The 27557-nt window shown below is 39.4% G+C and overlaps 1 protein-coding gene across 1 annotated transcript in view; it reads right to left on the bottom strand.

Annotated features, from left to right (window-relative positions):
• Nucleotides 1–27557, bottom strand: part of LOC6030880 (Down syndrome cell adhesion molecule-like protein Dscam2) — a 176408-nt gene that overhangs the window by 18178 nt on the left and 130673 nt on the right. The window contains 10 exon segments of the mRNA XM_038258682.1: nt 3487–4632; nt 4689–4841; nt 4906–5985; nt 7466–7771; nt 7774–8352; nt 8860–8995; nt 9246–9373; nt 9452–10069; nt 11016–11205; nt 13347–13423. Coding sequence (XP_038114610.1) covers nt 3487–4632; nt 4689–4841; nt 4906–5985; nt 7466–7771; nt 7774–8352; nt 8860–8995; nt 9246–9373; nt 9452–10069; nt 11016–11205; nt 13347–13423 — 4413 coding nt within the window.

The following is a 27557-nucleotide window of genomic DNA, read 5'->3' on the forward strand; positions in this document are numbered from 1 at the left end:
ATGAGGGAAAACAACTCATTTTGTCCGAAAATAATGTAAATGAATAATTCATTAGTTCACTGTATGTCTGGATTTCATGAAAATCTAGTGATTTACCTGTTTTAAACGTTTACCAAAGGTTATTTCAATAAAATAAAGTGGGCGATTTCTGGGGTCATGAAAAACATGAGATCAATTTTCGCCCAGGGCGAAATCTAGTATTATGTTTTCAGATTTTATCTAGAACCAGTTTTCGTTTACCATAAAAACGAATCTAATCGCAGCGAAATGTGCTTGAAAATATATTTGGAACATTCTAGATTATTTTTAAAGGTTAAATAATCATTTTAATTACTTTCATTCATAAGGGGTTTTGGTTCAAATGTTGTAAAAGTTTACTGGTACATAGGAGAACAAATTAAGTAGAGCATGGAGAAGTAGTTACACATGTGCTTTAATATTTTTATCAAGAGGTACTCGATGTTTTATATTGAGTCAATTCGGGAGCAAATGACCCATAGGGTTAAAGCTCCCGTAACAAAATCAATAACAACATGGGAGCAACTCTCTACGAAATCGGCCGATTTCGACCATTTTTATTTTTTGTATTTTTTTATTTGACTCAAACTTTGTGGGGGCCTTCCCTATGACCAAATAAGCTATTTTGCGTCATTGGTTCACCCATACAAGTCTCCATACAATTTTGGTAGCTGTCCATACAAAAATGGTATGTAAATATTCAAACAGCTGTAACTTTTGAGTGAATTTTCTGATCAATTTGGTGTCTTCGGCAAAGTTGTAGGTATTCTTGAGGACTTTTGAGAAAAAAATACGTACACGGAAAAAAATTTGCAGATTTTTTTATCAACTTTTTTCACTAAAACTCAATTTCCCAAAATACGTATTTTTTGATTTTCGAGATTTTTTGATATGTTTTAGGGGACAAAAATCCGCAACTTTTGAGCCATAGAGAAACATGGTCAAAAAATCTGCCGCCGAGTTATGAATTTTTGAAAAAATAGTGATTTTTGGAAAAAATCGAAGTTTCATGCAAAAACAAATTTGACATTATTTTTTAATGCAAAATTGAATTTGCAATCGAAAAGTACTTTACAGATTTTTTGATTAAGGGCTCCGTTTTCAAGATATAGCCACCGAAAGTTTGATTTTAGCGAAATATTTGCAGTTTTTCAATTTTTAAAAATAGTGACCATGAGTGACCATTTCTAAAAATATTTTTTTTGAAAAGTTCAGAAAATTCGCTATAAAATTGTCTAAGAGACATTGAAGATTGGACCTCTGGTTGCTGAGATACAGCGGCTTAAAGAAAAAAAAAACACGAAAATTGAAGTTTTCTAAGTATCACCCAAACAGCCCACCATTTTCTAATGACGATATCTCAGCAATTAATGGTCCGATTTTCAATGTTAATACATGAAACATTCGTGAAATTTTCCGATCTTTTCGAAAAAAATATTTTGATTAATTTTTAAATCTGAACTAGCATTTTAAATGGGCGTAATATTCAATATTAGGCCCTTTTCAAATGTTAGTCTTGATTTAAAAAATTTCAAAATATTTTTTTCGAAGAGATCGGAAAATTTCACGAATGTTTCATGTATTTTTTTTTTTGAAAAGTTCAGAAAATTCGCTATAAAATTGTCTAAGAGACATTGAAGATTGGACCTCTGGTTGCTGAGATACAGCGGCTTAAAGAAAAAAAAAACACGAAAATTGAAGTTTTCTAAGTATCACCCAAACAGCCCACCATTTTCTAATGACGATATCTCAGCAATTAATGGTCCGATTTTCAATGTTAATACATGAAACATTCGTGAAATTTTCCGATCTTTTCGAAAAAAATATTTTGATTAATTTTTAAATCTGAACTAGCATTTTAAATGGGCGTAATATTCAATATTAGGCCCTTTTCAAATGTTAGTCTTGATTTAAAAAATTTCAAAATATTTTTTTCGAAGAGATCGGAAAATTTCACGAATGTTTCATGTATTACATTGAAAATCGGACCATTAGTTGCTGAGATATCGTCATTAGAAAATGGTGGGCTGTTTGGGTGATACTTAGAAAACTTCAATTTTCGTGTTTTTTTTTTCTTTAAGCCGCTGTATCTCAGCAACCAGAGGTCCAATCTTCAATGTCTCTTAGACAATTTTATAGCAAATTTTCTGAACTTTCCAAAAAAAATATTTTTAGAAATTTTCACTCATGGTCACTATTTTTAAAAATTGAAAAACTGCAAATATTTCGCTAAAATCAAACTTTCGGTGGCTATATCTTGTAAACGGAGCCCTTAATCAAAAAATCTGTAAAGTACTTTTCGATTGCAAATTCAATTTTGCATTAAAAAATAATGTCAAACTTGTTTTTGCATGAAACTTCGATTTTTTCCAAAAATCACTATTTTTTCAAAAATTCATAACTCGGCGGCAGATTTTTTGACCATGTTTCTCTATGGCTCAAAAGTTGCGGATTTTTGTCCCCTAAAACATATCAAAAAATCTCGAAAATCAAAAAATACGTATTTTGGGAAATTGAGTTTTAGTGAAAAAAAAGTTGATAAAAAAATCTGCAAACTTTTTTTTCCGTGTACGTATTTTTTTCTCAAAAGTCCTCAACAATACCTACAACTTTGCCGAAGACACCAAATTGATCAGAAAATTCACTCAAAAGTTACAGCTGTTTGAATATTTACATACCATTTTTGTATGGACAGCTGCCAAAATTGTATGGAGACTTGTATGGGTGAACCAATGACACAAAATAGCATATTTGGTCATAGGGAAGGCCCCCACAAAGTTTGAGCCAAATCAAAAAATACAAATAAAATCCATTTCCGGTTTTGGTAGAGAATTGCTCATGGAGCTAATTGTATTTATGTGCCCATATCTTGGGTCACTTGGGTGAACAGGGACACATGAGTTCTATAACAAATTTTGATTCAGTCATATTTTTAAGAAAGAGTGAGAACATGTTTTGGTTTTAGTTATAATAGACAGAGAATCTCAAAATAAGCAGGATATCTGAAAAAAAAACTCCTAGGATTTTTTGAACCTCAATTTATAATATGTACGACAAAATATGTGCACATCAATAATATTTAGCTTCGGGAACATGTTGTGTATCAATAGGAGACCACATTTGCTTAGCTTTGAGTCATAATTTCATTTTATTTCTTGATTTTTGTCGTGGGCGAAAACTGGTTCTAAGGGTGGGCGAAAATTGGATCTAGGGGGGCGAAAATAGGCTCTTCAGAGCACTTTATTAAAACGCAAAGTTTTATAAAAAATGAACACGTAAATGATAAAAGCCTTGCGGAAACTTAAAATCAAATAGTTTATCAACGTTCTACAACAAATAGAACCAAAAACCATAAATTGTCATCAAATTCTCATCAAATTTCCTAGATTGCCACTATAAAGTGGGCGATTTCTGGGTCCTCTACCCTACTATATGGATGACGCCAGAGCTAAAATAATATGATCTTACCTCCAGCCACGGTCAACGTGGTGTAGTTGTAGATGGCCATCGTCGATCCGGCGTTGTTGTGTGCCGTGACGCGCAGCTGATACTTGGTTGCGGGCTGCAGTTCGGCCACCGTATAGACCCGTTCCGTCGCATCCACGTGTTTTGAAATCATGAGCCACTGCGAGCGGCCGTAGATTCGATTCTCGACGGAAAAGTGCAGAATCCCACAACCGCCGTCGCCCCACGAGTCCAGCCAGCAGGTAACGCTCGTTGAGTTGTGTGTGATCATTTGCGAGTGCTTCGGTTGCACCGGAGGAAGTCCCTTGGTTTGCGAGTGGACAATGTCACACGGAAGACCAGTTCCGATTTTGTTGTTTGCTGTTATGTACAGTTGGTACTTGGTACCGCACCAGAGATTCACCAAAAGGTGGGTGTTGGTTTTAGAGTCAATTTGAATTTCTTCCCAGTCCCCGTTCTCACGCTTGTAGTTGATTACGTAGCTGAGGATTGGAGAACCACCGTTTCTGTTGTCCAACCACTCCAGTAAAAGGCTGTCCGTGTAGGTGTTGATGACTGAAAGACTCGGTGGATCTGGAGGTACTTTAATTTTAATGTGATAGACAATTTCATCCCTTCCCCAGTTGTTCTCGACGCTACACGTGTAGTTGCCCGCGTCGGAAGCCTGACAGTCCTTGATGTACAAGGTTCCATTCTTGGCAATCAACTTCCGCGTGCCCGTTTCCATGGGTTGGTCATCCTGACGCCAGATGGTGACCGGTGCCGGAACACCAACTTTCCGGCAAGGCAGCACGAGTGTTTCCTTCCACGGTGTTACAATTTCCTGACTGAAGGATACAATTCTTGCGGGAACCTTATTGTTGGGTGGAACCGTGACAATCTCGGATTTCTCGCCCTCTCCGATTTTGGTCGATGCGGTCAACCAAAACTGGTACGTCCCGTGCTCTTGGAGACGTACCGTTTCGTGAATTTCCGCATAGGGCACCAGCGTACGCTTGTGAGATCCCTCCTCACGACCTCCATCTACCAGGCTCATGTAGAACGTATACCCGGTGATGATGCCGTTCCGGTTTGCGGGTGGCAACCACGATATGATAATCTTGTTACTGGATGCCGGAACGGCTTTGATGGCACGTGGTGCAGAAGGAACTACAAGGGAAAAATATTATTAGATTGTTAAACTCCGGACAGCAAAACGATCTAACCATCTTCGTGTGTCGTGCAGAAGAACGACGTCGTTCGTACGCCGTCACCAACCTTCGTGAAGGCAAGCACCCAAAATGTGTAGTTGGTGAATTTCTTCAAATTTTCCAACGTCATGTACTGGTTGTTGGTTTTGGCAGTGTGTGGTTCACGTTCTGGAAAGGTGGAGAAAGCAAGGATTACTTTAAAGAACATCAAAGAATCGTTCCCAACACTTACCGAAAAGATCGTCAATTTCGATGTACGACACTTTGTAGCCCTTGATTTTACCGTTTTGGCCCTCGGCTGCCGGCGGCGACCACGTGATGTAGATCGACGTCGAGCTCAGGACGTCACACTTGGGGCTGTCCGGCGGGGTGGAAGGCACATCCTCGAGGGTGCTCAATGAAATCTCCTTGCTCGGTGGGCCACTGCCCTGGCTGGTGTACGCTTGCACCACAATGTTGTACTGAGTGCACTTGTTGAGATTGGTAAGCGTCGTTTCGCCGCCAAAATGCGTCCGAACTTCGACGGTTTTAAAATTAAAGCCTTGGGTAGGATTGATGTCCTTGTCGTTGGGACCGGATGCTTCCTGGTAGCCTACGTAGTAGCCCAGCAGGTTGCCGTTCCACTGTTCCCGGTCGGGTGCTTCCCACGAGAGGAAGATTTCGGTGGAACTCTTTGGTTCACCTTTGATGTTCAACGGTGGACCGGAAGGCACTTCTTCCAGGGTTGTCACCTGGATTACTTCTGAGTACTCGGACGCACCCAGCTTATTTTCGGCCGATATTCGAATGTGATATGCTTTCGCTGGTTTTAGATTCTGCAGGGTGATGACGGTTTGCGTACCGGCTACGGTAATGTGTTCGGCCGATTGCCACGAATCCGTGACCAGCTTGTACTCGACGTTGTACTTTTCAATGGGACTATTGCCAGCAAACGGTTGACTCCACGACAGCTGAAGAGTTCTCGACTGTTGGGAATTTATGCGAAGGTTCTTGGGCGCTTCGGGCACCTCCTGAATAACCAACTGAATGGACATTTCATCATGCCCGAATGCATTCGTTGCGTGGCACACGTAAATGCCGGTGTCTTGTCGGTAAGTGTGAGATATTCCCAACTCTGAAACCATTCCATCGTCCAACACCTGCTCCCGGATGTTGTATCGGTTGTCTAACGATTCGTCGATGTGCTGCTGGGAATTTTGCATCTTCCATTTAATGTCGATCGGATTGTCGCCCTGGACGTTACACTGAATGTGAATTTGTTTATTGCGAGGTGAAGTAATTTGCTTGCTTTTCGTGTTGAAATGAGCAGGAACTGTAATTTAGAGAAAATATTTTTTAGAATTAAACTAATATAGCTTGCTATCGAGAGAAAACTTAACTCAATAAATTAAAAACACAACATTTAACTAATCAAAAGGATTGACAAAAAATATTGTGGCTTGATAAGAAGATTATGGTCATAACATGAAAAATATGGCTCAGAATATATCAATCAATTTATCGCTGGATCACATCATAACGCTCTTGATGCACTTGATGCATTGATGCAACTCGAAGCATACCGTGGAGAATTTCTCTTATCCCCTTAAAAAAGTGGAGCATCAACACTTTCCATCTTCCAAATCACTTTCTTTATACCACACAGCAAAAAATCCGATGGTAAAATCGCATGCAAAAGCATGCACATCACCTACGTTAAAAAAGACACTTTATGATTATGTAACATGTAAAATTTTTATAAATACAAAAAAAGTAGCAACCGACGGGAATCAAACCCAGCACCAACAGTAAGAAATGGCGCCTTAGGCTGCTCGGCCATCAGAACGATGAAGATTGTACAGGCTAAACGCATATATGAGCTTGACATTTCGGTCAAGTAGGTTTCCCACATTGATGGGCTACTCATTTCAGGGTGTAATATTACATAGAATTGCATCAGATAATGCAAAATTTATTTTACACCCAGGGCTTTTACGCAGCTGGATTAGGTACTACTTTTTTTTTTGCTGTGCAGGTGCGCGATGAAGATGGGAGCAGCCGGGAAAGGATAGCTGTGATGGTGTTGTCTGTCCAGTCCTGGTAGGGTTAGTTCTCTTAACTTCCATCGGGATTGCCTCAAAAGGCAGAACCTCGGAAGGCCGAAATTCAAAATGCCGAATTTTGTCTTTCGCTCAAGCAGAATGACTATGGAATTCAGAATTTTGTTGATATTTTCACGATTTTCACTGATTATGATGTTCAAAGATACAGTAAACAAACGAACTGTGTTTTTTTTTGTAATTTTAAGCGTTATTTCGCTTATAATAAGTACATTCTGTTTATCTTTACCGACCATATTGTTACCATGCATACAAATGTGAAGAGTAGAATGAATTACAGCATTTCAAAAGTGTATCAATCTTGTTGTTTATTGAATTATGGTGACGATAATCGAAATTTGATCATTCGTCACCAAGTACTTAAATGAATTCAAATAATTAAAATAATTTTTGCGGCAAATAACTAAAAACACAAAAAATGTAGTTAGCAATGCTATAAAGTTACACCATCTTTATTTCGAAACCAATTTTTGTTACATAACTATGGTTTATAAAAATAATAATAGCGAAACGCGCCCTGAAAGGCGGAAACGCATTCCAAACGAAGACGATAGAAAAAATACAAGTTGGTAAGAAGAGTACCCTACCCGAGTTGATACTTTTTTTTAAATAACGGTGGTTTTTGGAGTTATGATAAAATGTCCTTTAAAAAAATCCACATTTATAATTAAAGGTTTTCATAAAACTACTTACCATTAACTTTGAGGAAGATGACCTTGCTGACTCCGGAACCGATGGAGTTTTTCGCTTCGCATAAAAAATGGCCCTGTGATTCTTTGGTGATTTTCCGAAACTCCAGCGTACCGTTAGCGTGCAACGATACGTTCGGTTCATACAGGAAGTCTTTGTACTCTCCGGGTGTGTTGCCGATGGCCTTCTTCCACGTGATTGTGGGCTTTGGATGGCCACCGGCTTGGCAGTGCAGCGCAACATCCTGACCGGCCTGGGCGCTCGAGTCTTTCGGTTCGAGGATCCACTTCGGCGGAACGTTCACGGTAAGGGCACCGTGAAGGTCTCACTGCCGGCGACGTTGCTGGCAATGCAAGTGTAGTTTCCCGAATACTCGGAGGTGATATGTTCGATGACGAGACTGGCCGAGTATTCGTCCAAACGGCGAATCACCTCGTTACCGGTGCCGAGGATGGACTTGCCGTTGCGCTCCCACCGGAAGTTGACCGGAAGGTCACCCTCGAGGATTTGGCACGAGATGGCCGCCCGCATGCCCTCGCGCAACATGTTGGTCATCGCTTGGATGGGCATAATCTTGGGAGGCACTATGACTTGAATTTCGACGTTCCGCCTGGAGGTCTGCTTCTGTTTGTTCTGCGCCATGCACGTGTACGTTCCGGCATCCTCCGTCCGCTGGAGCTGTTCGATGATGAGTGTCCCATTGTTGTAGGCTCGCTGGCGGCGATTAATGGGCAACGTTTGACCGTCCCGCTCCCAGTGGATTTTATCGATCGGATAACCGGCCACCGGACACTTAATCACCAGGTCACTGCCGGACACACCGGTGATTTTGGGCATTTCTCGAATGTAGGGAGCTCCGTAAACATTCACCCGGGCGCTGTGTGACACCTAAATGAGCCAGAAAGCAAAGAAAGTAAGAAAAAATGAATCAAATAGGAAACGATGGCGCAAAGTCAATATTCATTCCGTGTTTGTGTGGGAGTTTGTTGGATCCGAAAGCAATCTAATGGGGTCCGAGTGCCGGATGGTGCGTGTTTGTTAAACGGAGCACAACGAGGAGTAAGCGAAAGATTGATGAGTGAATATTTTATCAGCATGGATCAAATCTGCCACTGGCAAGCTGCCGCTGTTGATCGAATTCAAATAATAAACTTTTGTTGATTGTTTTCAAAATGTTCGAGTTCACGTGCTCTCCGTTGGACGGTAAAACTGTTATTTGCTCTTGCATAGATTATTTTCTTTTTTGCCCTGCACACCACACATTATTTGCGATAACGAATGGAACGCCATTCGGTATTTGTAAGGCAAATGACGACTGCTTTCAGATCCTAGGAATAGTTGGAAATCATACGGTAGGCCACCTCCTCTCAAGGGATCACCACATATGTCTACTTACTTGCCGATGCTGTTCTGGGCCACACAGGTGTACTCGCCACCGTCCTCCTCCTTAACGTTGGAGATATTTACATGGCTGATTACATCGTCGTGTATCGTTACGTACTGACCGACGACGAACCGAGAGTTATCTGGAATCTGGGTCGACGAGAAGAGAAAAAGGAAAGTCGGAAAAAGGACAGCGAAAAATATTTGAGATGAAATAGAGACTGCTTATCGTTGGCCATGTTGTCCTGGGTGGTCTTTTACAGAGGATCTATATAATACACAGATTTGTTGTGAGCGCACTGCCTCTCGAGATATTGGGCAGTGGGAATAATTTACTTCTCGAGAAAATATGCTCCACGACGACGATGATGGTGGAAAGAGAGACGAAAAATTATCTTACCGGAAAACCATCCAACTTCCAGGTAAATTGCGGTGGTGGATTACCGGTCCCCACGCACTTGAGCGATACGGTCGGGTCTGGCTGGAGTGTCTGTTCGGAGAACCAATAGATCAGCTCCGGAGTGGCGTCTGTGGGTTGGCAAAAAGTGTACTTCCATTAGCATACCGTTGGGGGCTAAATTTAAATTAATTATTTTTATAACAAACCTCCAAGTTGGAGCTCGGCCGTGGACTGGATCTGCTCCCACTCGTTCGACACGAAGCACTGGTACATGCCCTGGTCCTCCTTCTGGACATTCTTGATCACGATCCGGGGCGTGTCGGTGTAGATCTCTATCCGGCTATCCCGGACGATGGGTTTCGCGTTGTGCATCCACAGAACCTCGTGGGCGGGAAAACCCGAGATGATGCACTGGAACTGGGCGTCCTTACTAACATCTACAGTTTGTACTGGGGGCTGCAGGTGAGCTGAAAGAGGTGCCGTCACCGTCAACGTCACCTGGATTGTCTCCTCGCCAGCGGTATTGTTCACCCAGCAGAGGTACTTCCCGCTGTCCTCGAGTCGGGCTTTGGCGATCTTGAGCAAACCGGCCGAAATTATGCTGATGCGTTCGTTCAGCTGCAGTGGGATGATCTGATCCTTGACCTCCTTGAACCACCGGTACGTCGGCACCGGGTGCCCCTGGGCTACACAAGGCAACGTCACTTGTGCGTTCACAACTATGTGTTTCAACGAGTGCTTCTCTACATTAATTCTAGGTTGTACTAGTCCTTTCGGCTCAGTCACTATCACTCTACCTGGATATGTTGAAATTTGTATCTCTCCTGTGAAATGAGAAAGAAAGTAAAAAACAAATGTTTAAAACATTTTAAAAGGGTATTATTTAGTATTTTTCACCTTTCCTTTTTTAGGGGTTGATTTTAATAACATTTTAACACATTGGAAATCGATACATGAGTCCCTGAGATATCGTCATAATAAAAAAAAAACGCTCTCTTACCGAGATAATTCAGTTGCAGGTTTAATTTTAAAATGATGTTCTCAGTTTGTCTCTTTTTTAAGTTGATGTTAAACATTTGTTTTGAAATTCATTAAAATCAAATTACAAATTTACCCAATACATATTTTTTATGTTAAGTGAGTAGCGGTGATTTTCTGGCTGATCAATGGATTTTTTTAATGAAAATCTAATCGGTTAAAACTGGCAATCCATCACTGTGTATTACTGTTGTAATACTCCAAACAATTTATTAGCAAGTTTATTGTTCTTAATTTATTTTTTTCATTTATATATAATTTAATGAAACATGGGTTGAAATGGGAAAGCAATCATTGTATATTATGGTCCGTACTTCCTCGGGGCTACCCCCTGAAATCAACGATTGAGCCATCTCAACTTTTCAGCAAAAAATCTTTTAAATATGGTGTCTTCGGAAAAGTTTTTTCAAATTTTATGAAGGTTCAACATTTGAGAAATGGTAAGAATCGAATAACTATGGCGCCCTCCACAAGGTAAAAAACTGAAACAGTTTTTCCATACAAGCTTCAAGCGATTAGAGGGAGGGGTTCCCGTGGTCAGCATGAGCTCAAATTTATAATCGAGCCTAGTAATGGGCCATTCTTTGATTTCTCTCCCCGAGAAAACCCGGATGTGGACCACTCTATTGTACATAACACATTTTCTTATCAGGTAATCATCGGTTGCGCAATGCGCATATGCATAAAAAAGTGAAAAATAACAAAATTTTCTCTAATTGACCAAAAACCCACCTGTTAGCCTATTTACAGTTCTGCACGAGTACGTTTTGTACGCGTCACTGGGGCCGGCGTTGTTGATGTACAGGTCGCCGTTCGAAAGCACGATGTACTTGCCCCCGATGTCGGTGTTCGGGTACAGGTGCACACCGGAGTCCTGCACCCAGGCCGTGACCTGCACGTAGTCTAGGATGTAGCTGGGCACCTGATGGAAAAGAAAGAACCTAAATAAACTTGGTTGTTGCAAAAATGTTAGCTGCTGATAGTTTCCCAAATTTGTGGTTAGTGAATCAAAAAATCCCCTGACCATCGATTACAGTTCAAGTTGATGGCACGTCGAATCGGAAATGAAACTCTAGAAAGGACGCATTTTGCAACGTAAAAGGACCATGCGAATCACCCTTCTAAATGATTGATGGGAAGTAATTTCATTAGAGGGAAATTGCATTCTGTGATTGAAATTCAACATTTCGATGAATTTGCGGTTACGCTGGACGCTGCTGAGGAATTGATTTTTAATTAAAATCAATGTGGTTTTCACATTCGCTGTACTTCTTTCCCTGTTGGTTACAGCGCAGCATCGGGAAGTGATTTGTGGTCGTTGGGTTAAAGTTCATCGTGTGGCCTGTTAGGTAATATGATTGATTTAGAACCATGGGTTTCACTGTTTTTGATAATGAAACTGAATGAAAACTCTGGTGAAACGCTGTTATTTTAACGTTACCATATCTGTGACTGAAAAAAAGTATATTTCAAACATTTTTTTACCCATCCAACCTCTAATCAAAGATCAAAACATACAGCAAACCTCCTTCTCTTATTGTCGTTTTTTTCTGAACAAAGAACTATTGCTTAAACATACGAAATTTCAAGAAATCGACCCACGATTTGAACGATTCGAATTGAAGAGAATAACTTGGAATGCAATCTTTTTAAACCGCTAGTCCTGATGATGGTTTCAATTTTCGAAACCAGCTAAGACGATTCTCAAATTGCAATTTTCGGTTAACCGCATTTCTGCATCCACCCATCGGTTAAAAGTTGAGGCTTTCAGTGATCAATAAATGGTTAACCGCGTACTAATCGAATTTGATAATCCTAGATTGAATATTGCATTGAGTCCTAAGTTTATGCTATTGGAAGGTATTTATGTAAAAGAACTTATGTTACATTCACATAGTTGAACTCACCATGAATATATGGAATTAACTTTTACTATTTTTTATGAAACCGTACCTATGAATAAATTAAAAGTATAATTTATTGCATCTCACTTCAAGTGAATAACAAAGTGCCATACATATTCCAAAGAAGCAACTAAATATGCAGCTCTTTGTGAAAACACATGTCGCATTATTCAAATGAAGAGTTCTATTTTATTGCTCGCATGTCTCGAGTGTGAGATCAAAGAAATCAGCACGCTATTTAAATCGAGTCTAGGAACAGCGGCAATCCGCCCAGAAGCAACAGGCGAAAGTTAGTCCTCCGGACCAGGGAAAGGAGCTGACAACTGAGTTTCTTACTTTTGTGAGGAAATTTTCTTCGATCAGTCAGTTAGCAAGCATGTGTGGGAAGGTGTGATGTTTTCCATTCCTCCGGTGAAAAGGTAACGACGCCGCCTTTCTTGTACGCGTCGGTGTCAGCACGTACGGAAAAGTTATAATTTACATAATGCCATCACGTTCCGTGACGGTACACGCCCTCCCCAGAGGTACCACACACGATAGCAGCAATCCACTCTTACGCCCACACTTCTTCCGTTGATCGAGGTGGCAATTTGTAGAAGATAGGGCAACAATTTATCACACAATTGCAACAATTGTGAAGGAGTTTCGTTGAACTGACAAATTAATTCATTTGTATGAAATCGTTAATTTCGTAAATTTCTACCTAACGATCGATATCAATAAAATAGTCCGATATCTGAGGTTGCAGTGAGAGCACATTTTATAATCTGTGTATTTATCTGATTGTTGAGTTTTCCTGCAACGCTTAGATTTTGAAATTTTACGGGTTTGTTTTAAAATTATGAAAATAATAAATCCCGCTTACTTTTTCAAAAGGTCCCATGTACATAGGAAACCCATGGCGCATTGGTTGTTTTGAAAACGTAATCTAGAAAAACTCTTGTTCGGTACATTAAAATAGTTAGCTGATTTCCCGTTCCGAGCTAAATTGCAGAAGGTTTAACCAACGGAAGGCGTGTGAAATGTCAATGTATGTGGTTTACTGGTTTGCTGTTAAGCTTCCCGAGAACAACCAGATTCGCAACCCAAAGACATCTATCTGGAAAGGGTTCCAAATGAGCACACCACGTGGCATGTGGCTTGTGGTTGACACACTTACCTGGCATTTCAGAACCGCGGTGTTGCCCGACATGACGTATTCGTCGTGTACTTGTACATTATACTTCTGATTAACGACTGAAATGAGGGAAGAAGAAGAAGAAGAAAAAAACAAGGTTGAGCGTTTTCAGAAAAAGTGTTAGGCTGAAAAAGACGATGGATTTTTTTCTATTCTCACTCGCAAACGTGGTGTCTTATACGTGGATAATGGATCGCCGTTTAAATATGCTCGGAAATGTGCGTCGTCGATGTTGGTGAAATGAGGCCGGAAAGCCATCTGGAGGCGGAGGGAGATATATGAGACAAGCTTTCGCAGGATGATCGTGATGATGACATATATTCATCATATGTGGGAAACGTGACAGAATTAGAGTGACGACCGCAGCTCATAAATTTGCCGTATCGGGATTGCTTGCCTAGCGTGGGTGGGTGTGTTTTGTTGGTGGTGATGATGGGAAGAACACAACACAAGTGCGAGGAGAAGATAATGATTCTGAAATGTTGCCACAGGTGAATGTAATGGTTGTTTGGAGCGAATTTGTTCCTCGAGTTTGTCGTTTGATTGGGGATGTTTTCTTGGGAATATTACATGCTTAAACAAATGTACGTCAAACTTGTTTCTTGTTTAATTTTTACCTCGAATTGAACACTTTTAAAAGGTTAATCCAGAAAAGTTCGTAAAATTCTTGCAATTTATGCAACAAGTTGCAAAAAAGAAAAATGTTCTGCACGAGTCATAATTTGGTCCAATGAGGTTTACGGATTTAGATAAGTGGCAAACATTTTTTTCAAGTCAAGTCAAACGATCATGTGCTTAGTCAATCCATCGTTCAAATCATAATATCAGTAATTAGGCCGTTTGGAAAAGTAAGTATTATCATAAAAAAAAAAAAACAAAACAATCCACTTTAACGACCCCCAGATCTTTTGTGGGCTCTGTTGCAAGTTTCTGCTCATTTCTAGGCGTCCGAAGGTTATGTGTGGTGAGTCACCCAAAACCTCTTTTACGCAAATGGACCGACGTTTTACTTCCCAATCCGATAGAAGGCCAGGAAGATAAGGCGGGAATCGAACCCGCGCCCATAGCAACTTAGGGATCGGCAGCCGAAGCCGCTAACCACTGCGCCACGAGGCCGTCACATCATATTCATAATAGAGTTGAAACAAAATATTTTGAATATAAGTGAAATTTAAATGTACAGTAACGTAAAAAGTTGTTTTTTGCAAAAAATAATTTCGCCTCTACATTTAATTCTTTTTCCAACGAAGATGTTTCTGAAATAAGGGGTACTCAATATAGACAAGTAGGGCAAATGTCCCTATATTGGACACAAGCGGCGAATTCATTCATTATTTCTTGTTCACATAAAAAACATTCTTAGATTCACTATCAAGATTTTAGCACTTCAGTTCAATAGAATAATGACATTTGATTAGTTTTCTGCGCAAAACTCAAAACGCGTTTTCATTTTTCGTTTCACATTCACATTTCTGAATTGGCCTCAAATTAGGGACATAAGTAACTGTGCAGTATTGGTCTTGCCATCTTGAGTGCCGCCTTTTGTTTCACTCGCACGACAGCTTAGAACGTTTTCCAACTTATCTCCAGTGTGTAGTACACCTTACCAAAATCATGATTTTTTGAGTTCTAAATCCCACTTTTCATACGATTTTTTGAGTTCAGGTACTACAACCATAAAAATGGTTATATGGGTTGAACTGAAAAATTCGTATGAAAAGTGGGATTTGGAACTCAAAAAATCATGATTTTTGGTAAGGGTGTAGTACTGTAGTACGTAGAGCACTCTTAAAGAGAAGCGCCAAAGCGCTCAAATCACTCAGAGGATCTCAAGGACTCGGGAGCATAGTATATTTTCTCTTCTTAACGAGCAACAAGTATTGAAATCGTAGGATTAAAATAAGCACACATTTAAACAGTTAATTTTCAATTATTCAGCAAATTGGGCATCTGCATAGATCAAGAAGCATTGTAGGTCATAGTGGTGTGTTTGGCGTAAAAGGAAAGCAAATTAATAGGCCTACGTAGCATTTCTCGGGTTAGATTGCAATTGATCCTAAGCGGCTTTTGCAAAAAAAAAAAACATTATCACAAATTATTTTGATTGTTCATAAAGTGTTCACTTAAAGCTCTCAACTAAAAAAACAATGAAAATTCGATATGCTATAAAGCAAAAGGTAAATTAGTGCTGGATGATGCTGTTAGGACCTTTTGTTAATTAGGTAATTCGAATTTTTTTCCAAACAACAGCTTCGATCTTGGGCCTAACGCGATGCCCAGATTTTACCCAGGATTTGGAAGTTTTCCCTGGCTGATGGGAACGAAAGGACGGTAATCGTACCGGTTGTTATTTTGCTTCTCAATTACTAGTGGCCACTAGTTTTACAAGCATTGACTGTATGCCAGCTCCCCGTGCAAAACCTTCATACTTAGGAAACTCGTGAGGTGGAGTCTTGTCGCAAAATGAACGATACACGCTTGTGGAATCGTTGACGGAACATCAAGGTTTAATAGGGTGTCATTAGAAATCGATTCCGTCACTAGTTTTGCACAAGAAAAATTCCCATTTTTTTTGCAAAAAAAAGTAAAACCCTAGCCAATTTATTGAACTTGGTATGTTTGTTTGGTTTGAAGTGTAAATCGTCTCATACGGTGAAAAATAATTCTGGAGTTTTTTTTTGGAAAGGTTCAATAAACCAAATTTCCAGTTTTTGCTTTTTGGGTGTTTTTAAAACCGCCTTGAGTCAGGGGTATTAAAAAACACCCAAAAAGCAAAAACTGAAAATTTGGTTTATTGGACCTTTAAAAAAAACTCCAGAATTGGAAAAAACGGTGCCGTGCAATTGGCATTTTACGATTTTGTTAAACAAAGTCATGCACTTGCCTGAGCCTGCGTGAGCGGATTGTTCGGGAACTCAAAATTTGACAAGTAATGGAAGCCTCTCAGTGAGCTACGGCACTTCTCTTTAAGAGTTCTCTAAAGCTCAGTATGATTCCAAGCCAGTCCGTTCGTATTAGATCTCATATTAATGAAAATTGTGAATTATTTTTTTTGATGAATGCAAGGCAGAATGTCACACAAGTTAATTCCAATGGAGCATTTTCATTCGAGCAGTTTTTGGTTTTTTTCTACAATGTATTCCTTATGGGAGAACTGTCATTTATACCACTCGAATCGGGTGCTCCATTGGTAATGTTTTCCATGCCGAAGTAGTTTGATGACGGTAAAAATGTACGAAGCACAGTATTTAATATCTTCACCCTAAAATTTTCAAAGGATCACCCTATGTGACATTCTTCAGCAGATAGAAAGGCCACAATCTTTGATATCTTCTTGTCTCCTGCATTGTTAAAGGCTGTTTTTTCGCCAATCACCTTCGTAACACCGAACAACTCTCCGTTGCCAAAAGATATCCGTTCCTCCCGGCGGTCGGTGACGGTGGCGGAGCGGGAACAAGGATGTTTATTTTTATTGCTCACCGGTTACATTCACGTCGACGTGAGCATATACCATCATTTGAGCAAGCTCGATTGAGCATAACCCCCTCCCCCACTTTCCTATTCAGGCAAGCTTTTGTGGGGAAAAGTAGCGACGCAACAAGAGACAGATGAGAGAGAGAAAGAGGAAAAAAAGCCGGGAAAATCAATTTCACAGACTGTTTGCGAAAGCTCAAGTGTCGTGATTTGTATATTGGCCAATAAAACATGAGACATGGACCATTTGGAAAAAGCGCGCGCGCACACAATATTGGCGCGCACGGAGGCGATGCTCTGGGGACGCCACGCACGACGGTGGTGCACACGTGAGCAGCTTTTGTTTGTCCACCTGGTCGTTCTGGAGAAAGGAAAATTTCATCGCCCCCATTGAGAAGAGGCTCGTAGGCTGTCGTCTCGAAATCATCGACCGTGAATGACAAAAATGGACCACACGAAAAGGTCGAAGAAATGTGTTCAGAAGCTGTTTAAGGAGTTAGTTCTATCATGAGGGTTTTAGAAACTATAGTTTGGCAATCGATATTATTTATGATTATAATTTTATATATTGACCGATTGCAAAGCTACACCAAATTTTCATCTTCTATCATGTATTGCAAAATTTAATGGAGTTAAAATAGTGTATTGCTGATTCGCCTTTAGACGTGGCAAGTTCCGTCCACTGTTGCATAAGAAACAGGATTATTGACAGAAAAAAACCCGCCAGTTGTTGGTCCAAGCCTAGCAAACTATTCCAGTACTTTGCTCGAAGCGCTGCGACAAGAACGTCGTTTCAAGACAATGGCCTCGTCCTAATGAATTAAAAAAAAGTCACACAGCGGCCACAGTTGGAAAGTAGAGAAGCAAACTGAATGAAGAAAAAAAACGCCTCCCAATGCCCTGGAGCCCTTGAATGTCAATGAAGAACGAGCTCTGATGTAGCCATAGGGAGAGTTGGAAAAAGTAAGAAAAATAACTAAACAGAAGCCAACAATTGACGAGAAGAGCCGGGGCAATGTCACGGTGGCAGAAGTGACTCGAAACCTGGAGCCATCCGTGAGCTCCTCCCACACCAAGTTGCAACTCGTTCGCGATTCTATTCCAATTGCATCTGGTTGTGTGGGTCGAAATAAAAAGAAAATATATAAATAAATTGAAAAATTTCTTCATTTCACTGTGTTCTTGCTCGCTGGTTGTTTTTTTTCTCCAGTATGGAATTGTGTCTGGAACTTTATTGTCCCATGACAATGAGTCTTTGCTCAAACCATTAGAAAGGGGCTTTAAAATACGAAAGGAAGCTACGTCTAGCCATACCGAGAGTTGGTCAAATAATAGGCAGAAAAGTAATGGCTTGGATTTGCGTACGTATCATTCGACATGGTCGTACTTTGTCCTAGGGAATTAACCTAATTAATGTTGTTTCAAGATGTTTTAGAACAATACAAGAACAATATAAAAAAGTAACGTTATTTTTTTACCTCATCTTTCATTACTGCCGCACATTCATCCGGCTTTCAATGTAAATTTAATTTGAATACTTTATCATTAAACAGTAGGGTGCCCAGAAAAAAAATGACCTCCTGCTCCACAAGCGGAAAACGGTTTATTGGGTTATTTTAAGCCTCTGTGTAAATTTTTAGTGAAATTGGATGAGATTAACCCATTGATACCCGAGCCTAAAGTTGGCGAAAACAATGTTTTTCATACAAAAATGACTTTTTTAAATCGCTAATAACTTTTCAGAATCGAGTTTCACAGCTTTGGTATGTTCTACAAAGTTGTAGAGCATTTAATTTTCAAAAAGAATCTCACTTTTGGGAATATTTGGATGGTAATAGCGCACCGTCCAGACCAAACCGTAAGAAACTTGGGTTTTCCATACATTTTTTCGATTTTTCCCATATAAACTTCACCTTCGAGTATCAATGGGTAAATGATTACCTATTTTGCTCATATTTGGCCCAGAGTCCTAAAATAGGTCAAGGAACAATATTCAGCTTGTGGAGCGAGATTTTGAAAAAAGTGCCATATTCTGGGCACCCTATTAAACAGGGTTGTAGAATTTTCTTGATCTTTGAATTATTGGAAAGGTTTTGGAAACCAAACCAAACCATGATAAGGTTCCTTCTTTTTTTAAATACGATTTAAATTTTTTATAGCAAGTACACACATACATTTTCTTAGAATGTGATTCTAAGCAGGGTTGTTAAAATATCAAAATATCAGCTCTCAGCAACTACAATTATCCCGCCTGAATATTCATGCCTCAAATATAACTGCTCTTCTCTCTAGATTGAAACTCTCAGCGCCGAACATAGCCGAACACGTTTTCGTGTTTACACACTCGTGATTGACATTTTCCTTTTCTCTCTCATTCCCGCTTCCACGATCATCCTACCGCAACAGCGTTTAACCACAAAAGCCGCCACAAAACCAATTTCGCAAACGCAGTTTAACGGGACGTCATGCGTGGTCGGCTTCTAATCGCCATCTCGCGTTCTCTCATTGCAGTTTTCGGAGAGATTGAGAGACTCAGCGGTGAGAGCGCATAGTCGAAGAAAAGGGGAAGAGTGATAGAGAGAGAATGACATCGCTGGGAATCATGAGACACAAGAAGAGATCTCACAAGCTATCGTGACGGCCGCTATACTCTCGGATATTTTTGGTGCAGAGATAATCTATTGATAGCTTTTTTATCACTCATTTGCAACACTGATTCTAAGTAAATATGTATTTTTAAAACTTCATCATCCCGGTACGAGGATTAAACTCACGACCTCTGGATTGGAAATCCAGCACGCCGTTAGTCGAGACCAATCCCCTACCGGTCAGTATTCCCAGTGAGCAGATTTACTCTTTGAAGGGATCTGAACAGGGCCGAGCCAGACAGGAATCGAAACCATCACCTTCCGCTTGCAAGGCGAAACCCGTAACCCCACGGCCTCGGAAGCTCGGCAATATTGTATACGTGAATGTGAGCCTAGGTGGTCTAAATAAGACATTAATTTTTAAAGTGATGTTATAGCCTTTTATTTGTTAGAAAGCCAAAAAGATGCAGATGTTGTGCTACAGACAAAACCAAATTGAAAAGAACTCTTTTTCTTTAATTCAAGCCATCTGAATTTAAAAAAGAGTTTCAAACATTTAACATACATTTGTTATCACGAAGAAGGGGAACAGCAGATAATTGCATTGAGCACCTAATGTTATCATATCAGTTTTTTAACGTTAAATACAGATTTAAAAAGGAAAGTATAACAAAAATTGAGTAATACATAGCTTAGTAAGAAGCGAATAAGCAATTTTTGATCAAAAGTCAAAGTCACTGTTCTTTTATAACAAACATGACCTACTGGAAAATGATAAATTCAATTACTTTAAACTTATTCCGAAATTTCGATATTTTGATATTGAAACGGACGAATTTACAAAATTCTAATCTAAACTAAAAACTAGAGGTGGGAAAAAAAGAGCGAGCGAACGAATAAAAGTATTACGCGAAAAAACCATAAAAATAATCCACTTCTTAAAAATAGCCATTTTATGAAAAAAAAAAAAATGCAAATAAGCAAAAGACCCGATCAAAAATATATGTAATGCAATATAATCCCATTTTGTATCTTTTTATGTCTGATTTAGAATGTGATAATGTGTTACTTTTTCCATTCTTAATCATAGATAGGAACAACGTTTTGTGGAAACATTGGTTCTTGAAGTTCAATTTATGCACTTCAACAAAATATTATAAATACATTATTTTTCTACCATTTTTCGATAACCATATAGTTTGAATATATCTGGGTGGCTGCAAACTACAACGCTAGTTTTTATATGGTCCAATGAACAAAAAAATATTTTGCTTTTTGGGTGTTTTTGAATACCCCTGACACAAGGCAGTTTCAAAAACTCCCAGGAAGTAAAATAACAAATTTTGTTTATTGGGCATTATTTATGACAAAAATAAACAAAAATCTCAAGATGTTTTCTTTTGCTTGGTGGTAATTCAAAAAGGAGATTTTAAACCCAATTAATTTAATTGCGTGTGCAAATTAGGATGTCTACAAGATTACACCTAAACGGCGTCGCATGATTATGATGCATGGCTGTATGAAAGTATATCAGATTCTGCATGAAATCTGTCCTCATGCATTTTTTTGCGATCCCTATGATAAGGCATTTTTGCCCGTTACCGACAATTATCGACATTACCGACTGCTGTTACCTGGTATTGCAAAAAATAAATATATTAACAGAACGTGGGTTGAACCCCATTTTCTTGATTGTTGATCCGACACACTACCACCGCCATGGATGATTGATGAATGAATATTTTTCCTTTGGGAGTACATATGGTATTGATTTTGGTCTTATGACAAATTGTTGAGTTGTTAAACATTAAGTGTAGTATCCCAAAGAATAATACCGTGAGGTGATTTGTACATTAAAGAGTAACAAACATGAGTATTTTACGGGCATTCCGGTCGGTGAATCGAGACCAAATCCCAAATATGAGCTTGAGTGGTCGTAACAGAAGCTCAACAGAATTTCAACGTCAGTGGCAAGTAAACCAGATCCTTGCGGGGAATTTTGATAAATATAACATTGAAGTTGGGCATTCTTGAGCTCTTCACAGACCTACTCAAATAAGAAATGTAATTTTAATAAAACGCTTTTCATTGAAACATACTGCAACTCGGTAATTTTTCATGCAACACATGATGTGTCTTCAAAATGGACACAAAAGTACTGCGGATTCATTCCTTGAAAAAGACAAAAAAAAACATAAAATTCCATCTGCACTATGTCTCTGACAGGGTTTTCGGAGGCCGTCCCGAAAGAAGTGCTAGGCCCAACCATTTTTTTTGTCTTTAATTTGATCGTTTTTCAGGCTGGCTGTCCTCTGCCCGGGGACCGAACCGGACTCGTCCTCGTAACGTAACTACATCTAGTCACTGGCTGCACTTTGCATGGCCACCATATTGTATCCTGCAGTATGCTAATGGCCTCTTTCACTTCACAGTTAGTGACGGTCGTTTGCCGCTTGTATCGTCGTCGTTGATGTTGGTACCGTCGTTTTGGCGCTGAGAAAAAATGTTTAAAAAAACTGACAGTTTTGTAACTCACTAATGTGCTCTGCACACAAGTAAGAGCTTTTAACTTTCCTGCACTAAACAATACATGTTTGTAAATTGTTTTATTTTAACATTGTGGGCGCAGATAAAGATGCCTAACGTGTTTGAAGGATGGAGCATCACAGTTGGGAAAGTTTGTGATTCGTAGCATGAACATTTAATTAATTTACAGTTTCTGAGTATATACTTTCATTGTCGTTGTGCTAGATTTTGTTTAGATTAGCATTAAAAAATAACTTACGTTGACAATAAACATTCTTAGCGTTCTTTAGAAGACGAGCTGAACTTAAAACAATTGTGTAAGGTTACATTACCAATTATTTATCTTTTGCCTTCCTCACTGAGGTAAGGCTATAATCCCGCTCGAAAAATGAACTTTTGAAAAACAGCTCGTAGACCTATATTCATGTATACCTATCGACTCAGAATCGAAAACTGAACAAATGTCTGTGTGTGTGTGTGTATGTGTGTGCGTATTCCCCTTCCTGCTCAAAATTCTTGCCAAGTTTTCTCGGCACTGGCTGATCCGATTTGAGTCAAATAAGTTGCATTCGATCCGGTTTGGTGCCCCATACTGCACTATTGAATTGTTTGAAAATCCGATAAGTAGTTCAAAAGTTACGTATAAAAAGTGACAGAGTTGCGAATCGGATCACACATAAATGCATGTAAACTATGTCCAGACCCATCACCCGACCCATCGTTGGATAGGTTATCAAAATACCTTTCCAATGAGTCCAAAATATTGAAGATCTGGCAACCCTGTCTCAAGTTATGGCCACTTAAGTGATATTTATGTACTTTTTTGAAGCCGGATCTCACTTAAATATATGTAAACTATGTCCGGATCCATCATTCAACCCATTGTTAGATAGGTCATCAAAAGATCTTTCCAATGAGTCCAAAACATTGAAGATCTGGCAACCCTGTCTCGAGTTATGACCACTTAAGTGATATTTATGTACTTTTTTGATGCCGGATCTCACTTAAATGTATGTAAACTATGTCCGGATCCATCATTCAACCCATTGTTAGATAGGTAATCAAAAGATCTTTCCAATGAGTCCAAAACATTGAAGATCTGGCAACCCTGTCTCGAGTTATGACCACTTAAGTGATATTTATGTACTTTTTTGATGCCGGATCTCACTTAAATGTATGTAAACTATGTCCGGATCCATTATTCAACCCATCGTTAGATAGGTCATCAAAAGACCTTTCTAATGAGTCTAATACATTGAAGATCTGGCAACCCTGTCTCAAGTTATGACCACTTAAGTGATATTTATGTACTTTTTTTATGCCGGATCTCACTTAAATGTATGTAAACTATGTCCGGATCCATCATCCAACCCATCGTTGGATAGGTCATCAAAAGACTTTTCCAATGAGTCCAAAACATTGAAGATCTGGCAACCCTGTCTCGAGTTATGACCACTTAAATGATATTTATGTACTTTTTTGATGCCGGATCTCACTTAATTGTGTGTAAACTATGTCCGGATCCATTATTCAACCCATAGTTGGTTAGGTAATCGAAAGACCTTTCCAATGAGTCCAAAACATTGAAGATCTGACAACGCTCAGTCTCAAGTTATGACCGCTTAAGTGACATTTGTGCATTTCTTTATTGAGATACAAGCCTTACCTGACAAACTTCTTTCTGCCTTTTTTCGTGTGTTGACGTTTTTTACTTTTTTGCTTATTCAGCCTCCTGTGATCAAAACTTGATTTTAACCTTTCCCATACAATCTGCAAATTTTCCGGAATTGGTTCCAGAGTGGCAAATTTGTAACATTTTGGCGTAAGAACCTTCCTTGGACTCACGAACTTACCATACGAACCCAACCCAACTCGATCGGACGTTCCGTGTTGAATTGATTCGCGTTCGAACAAAACCGTCGAAATTTTGTATATATAATATGTATAGAAGATAGATAGAATTTTTATCCAAACCCATCATATCACTCTTTGATATCACCAAATGTTGGTAAAAAGTGAGGAAGGCAACAACCACATAGGTGGATTAAGTTAGTTTTTTGATTGTAAATACATTTTTAAAAGCTTCCCTTTGGTTGATTTTATGTTTCGCCCTTTAAAGTGGTATAAATATGACTTTTCTCGAACATCTTAACATATGAAAAAATAATGGGAGACTGTGTCGAATTATTGAGTAATGATGTAATCCTTTACTCATTTCCTATCGATGTCTGCTGTATGATTTTGATGGCTCAACTTATTAACATAGAAGTGAGGTAAAGTTTAGATTTTACCCACATGACCAAACATATAAAAAACTAAGTTTTCACTTTGCAATGGGATGATAGCTCAAAAAGGGTTCAACATTCTTACGAGCTTCATCGCCACGAACAGCGGAAAATTCTCCCCAAGCCGATGGCAAGTTGGCGGCAAATTTATGACCTCTGCGCGTTCATAAATTCACCCTCAACATTTTGCCACGAGAGGACGACCCTAGTGTTCTACCAGTCCTCTGATGCCTCACCATCCATGGTTTATATTACTGCCAGAAAAAGGACACGAAAGCCATTTCGAAGCCATGACCTTCGGTGCTGCTTCCTAAATTGATAATAGATCAAGTGGTGAGGTAATACGTTGGACTTAAGGGAAAAATTACATTACATTTTAAAAACTCCAACCATTATTGAAAGGATCCTATGAGATATGAAAATCAAACTAAATCATAAAAGAAATTTAACGCCAATTACTGGTAACATAATATTTGAGTGCGCAATTATGCCAGATAGTATGGTTTTATTCAAACTTTGCATCCGTACTCTTTTGACGTTCGGCAATCTCTGGAAGGAATAATTAATTTAAAAATATTTCAAATTAATTACTTGACACTGAAGATTTATAGCTGAACACGGACGTTTTAATTGCCCTAATTCAATATTCCTGGAAATGAATGCCGTGCAGTAGAACACGGTTGATTGAACCGTGGCGGTATCTAATTAGAATAAAGAGTCTTTTTAGGGGATGGGTAGGTTTTCTCAAAAGTGGTACTAGCATACCTTTTGCTAATGAGGTGAATCAACTTGATTTCATTTCATATTTAAAAAAGTTGTTCATGTCAAACTTATTGAAAAGGTAATTACAATAATGACCAATCATTAAACACTTTAGAGCGATTTAAATTTTATCATCCATCATTGAGTATTTAATTTGATCTAATTGATTCAAATTATCATACATTTTTTTTAATGATTCCGTGGGTTTCGTGTACTGTTTTGTTTTTTAAGTCACGAGTTTTTTTTACAAACATAAAGACAAGCATGCGTATAATTGCCTCAAAACGCATGTGCGCCAAGATAGCACGACAACGACGAATTAAAACTTCTTCCATTATGGCGAATCAAGTAAGCTAAGAGCAAGATTGTCCGTCAGACGCTAACGCAGCCGCAGAACTTTGCGCCAGTTCGATTTTCCATGATCTGTCAGTGGATCAATCTACAGGGGTTGCTTTGTTCAATGGTCAATGTCAGGCAGGCTTGTTCTCAATTTAGTCTGAGTTTGTCATAACAATTTCCCTTTAGGATGGGATAATGGGATATTTTCTCATACTCAACTTCTACATATTCAATAAATAGTTAAATCTACGAGAAACCCCCTGTTGGTCGTCTTGCAGGGTTACCAAAACCGTCTGTTTTCCGACCTGAAGAAAATTCTTTCGGACGCCGGAATAAAGCCGCGGGAGATAAAAGTGCTCTCGCGCAAGTCAACAGTGACAGGTATGCACACCCTGGTACCTGTTGTACTTCGACCGCGGCAGCCAGAAATTTGGCCACGGGTTGCGTAGCTGCAACCTTAAGCCCCGCTGCGTGAAGTGCGGTGGACCACACCTCTCTGAGGCGCGGCAAGGTGGACTTGGGGGACAAGGCAAAGCAAACCAAAGCGCGCATCAAGTGCGCCAACTGTGGAGGTAACCATACCAGCAACTACCGTGGATGCAGCGCACGGAAAACCTACCTCGAGGAGCAGGAAAAAAGGAAGAAGAATGCAGCAGCGTCCCACCCTCCTTAGCGAAGTACGAGCGCAGCCGTTCCTGCAGCTGGGCAGTGTACTCAGCGTTTCTCCCTGGCCGAGGGAGATTGTTCGCCAGTGTGGTCGCTGCCGGTAGCGACAATGTGGCCTAGCAAGAAGTCACCGGGGAAGATTTCTCTACCCTGCTCTCGCGGACCTGCGTAACAAGGCGGAGCAATTCTTGGCCCATGGGGAGCTGATGATCAAGCACATCTATAATTGATTTAAATTTTTCTGTGATCTAGTTGTAAGCTGTCTCTAGTCCTATCATTAGCAATTGTATTAGTTTTTTGGAAACTTTTTCTTACTCTTGTTTTTGCATTTATTAACAGTAACAATTGCTCTGAACCGAATGATGACGTAACACACAGCTGAAATGAACACAAAAACTCTGTTAGGTTCATAATATTTACAAAGGAGAATGGGCGAACTTGGTCCAAGGATGTACACGAACGGGACCAACTTTTTTCGAAAGATCTCGCCGAGACATGAAAAAAATTCTTCTGGACCAACTCTCTAAACCCCGGGGTTCATAAGTTACATGTTGTTGAAGTTTGAGCATTTTGGGTAAAATGTACAAAAATCATATTTTTGCTAATTCTAAAATCATTTATAAAATCTCCATTTTATTATGGAATTTGCTCATCTTGACTTCATTCGATGCGTATCAGCAAAAACTATGAATTCTGATATATCTTAGCATGATTGAAACATGATTTCTCTTGTTTTTATACGTTTGAACCGTTTGTACAAAAGGCATCCCATAGAAAAAAGTCGAAACTTCAAGGTATTGAAACCGGATCCAACCCAGACTGCTTCAGTGAGTATGGAAGGCTTCAGTGCAATGTTGTAACAACTTATTGGGATGGTCTGAGTCATCCAAGAACTCCTTAGAGTTAAGACCGGCGAGTCTACCGCCTTAACAAGCAAGATGTCGGCGGTTTTTGACCACTGATCATACCGGCATGGCTTCAGTGAGTAGGGTAGGGTAGTCATCAATGAGACACTTTTGGTTTTTAACTTTCAACGATTTTTGTATTTTTTTCATCAGCATGTTTTAATGAGCTTTTTATTGCATTTTCTTTCTTTTAATATGTTCTTACATTGACCAAAATATGAGATCGATCCGACCTCTACAGCCAGAGCAATCCAACTGTCTCATTGTAGACGCACTTGGCAGGAACAATGAGACAGCTGGGGAACAATGAGACACTCTACGAAAATCAATACTTTTCTAGTAAAACATCATGTTTTTGTACTGTTTTAAAAAAAAAAGTTTAATGAAGAAAAATCAAAGTGTCTCATTGTTACCCATAGGCTGAAAAGAGTGGGGAACAATGAGACAGCCCTGGATTCTGGGTATATTCTTAATTTTGGTCAATTCGAATGAAAGGCCATTGTAGCCCAACTCATGCCCTATGAAATGACGAAAGAAGTTTGGAGAAATTTTAGTTTTTGTATTATTGGCAGCCTATAAGCGAAAATGTAATTTTCAGTCATAATTTACTTTGACACCCCAAAATCAAACATTTATGAATAACTTTGC

This window comes from Culex quinquefasciatus, chromosome 3 (genome assembly GCF_015732765.1).
Source record: "Culex quinquefasciatus strain JHB chromosome 3, VPISU_Cqui_1.0_pri_paternal, whole genome shotgun sequence".
NCBI lineage: Eukaryota > Metazoa > Arthropoda > Insecta > Diptera > Culicidae > Culex > Culex quinquefasciatus.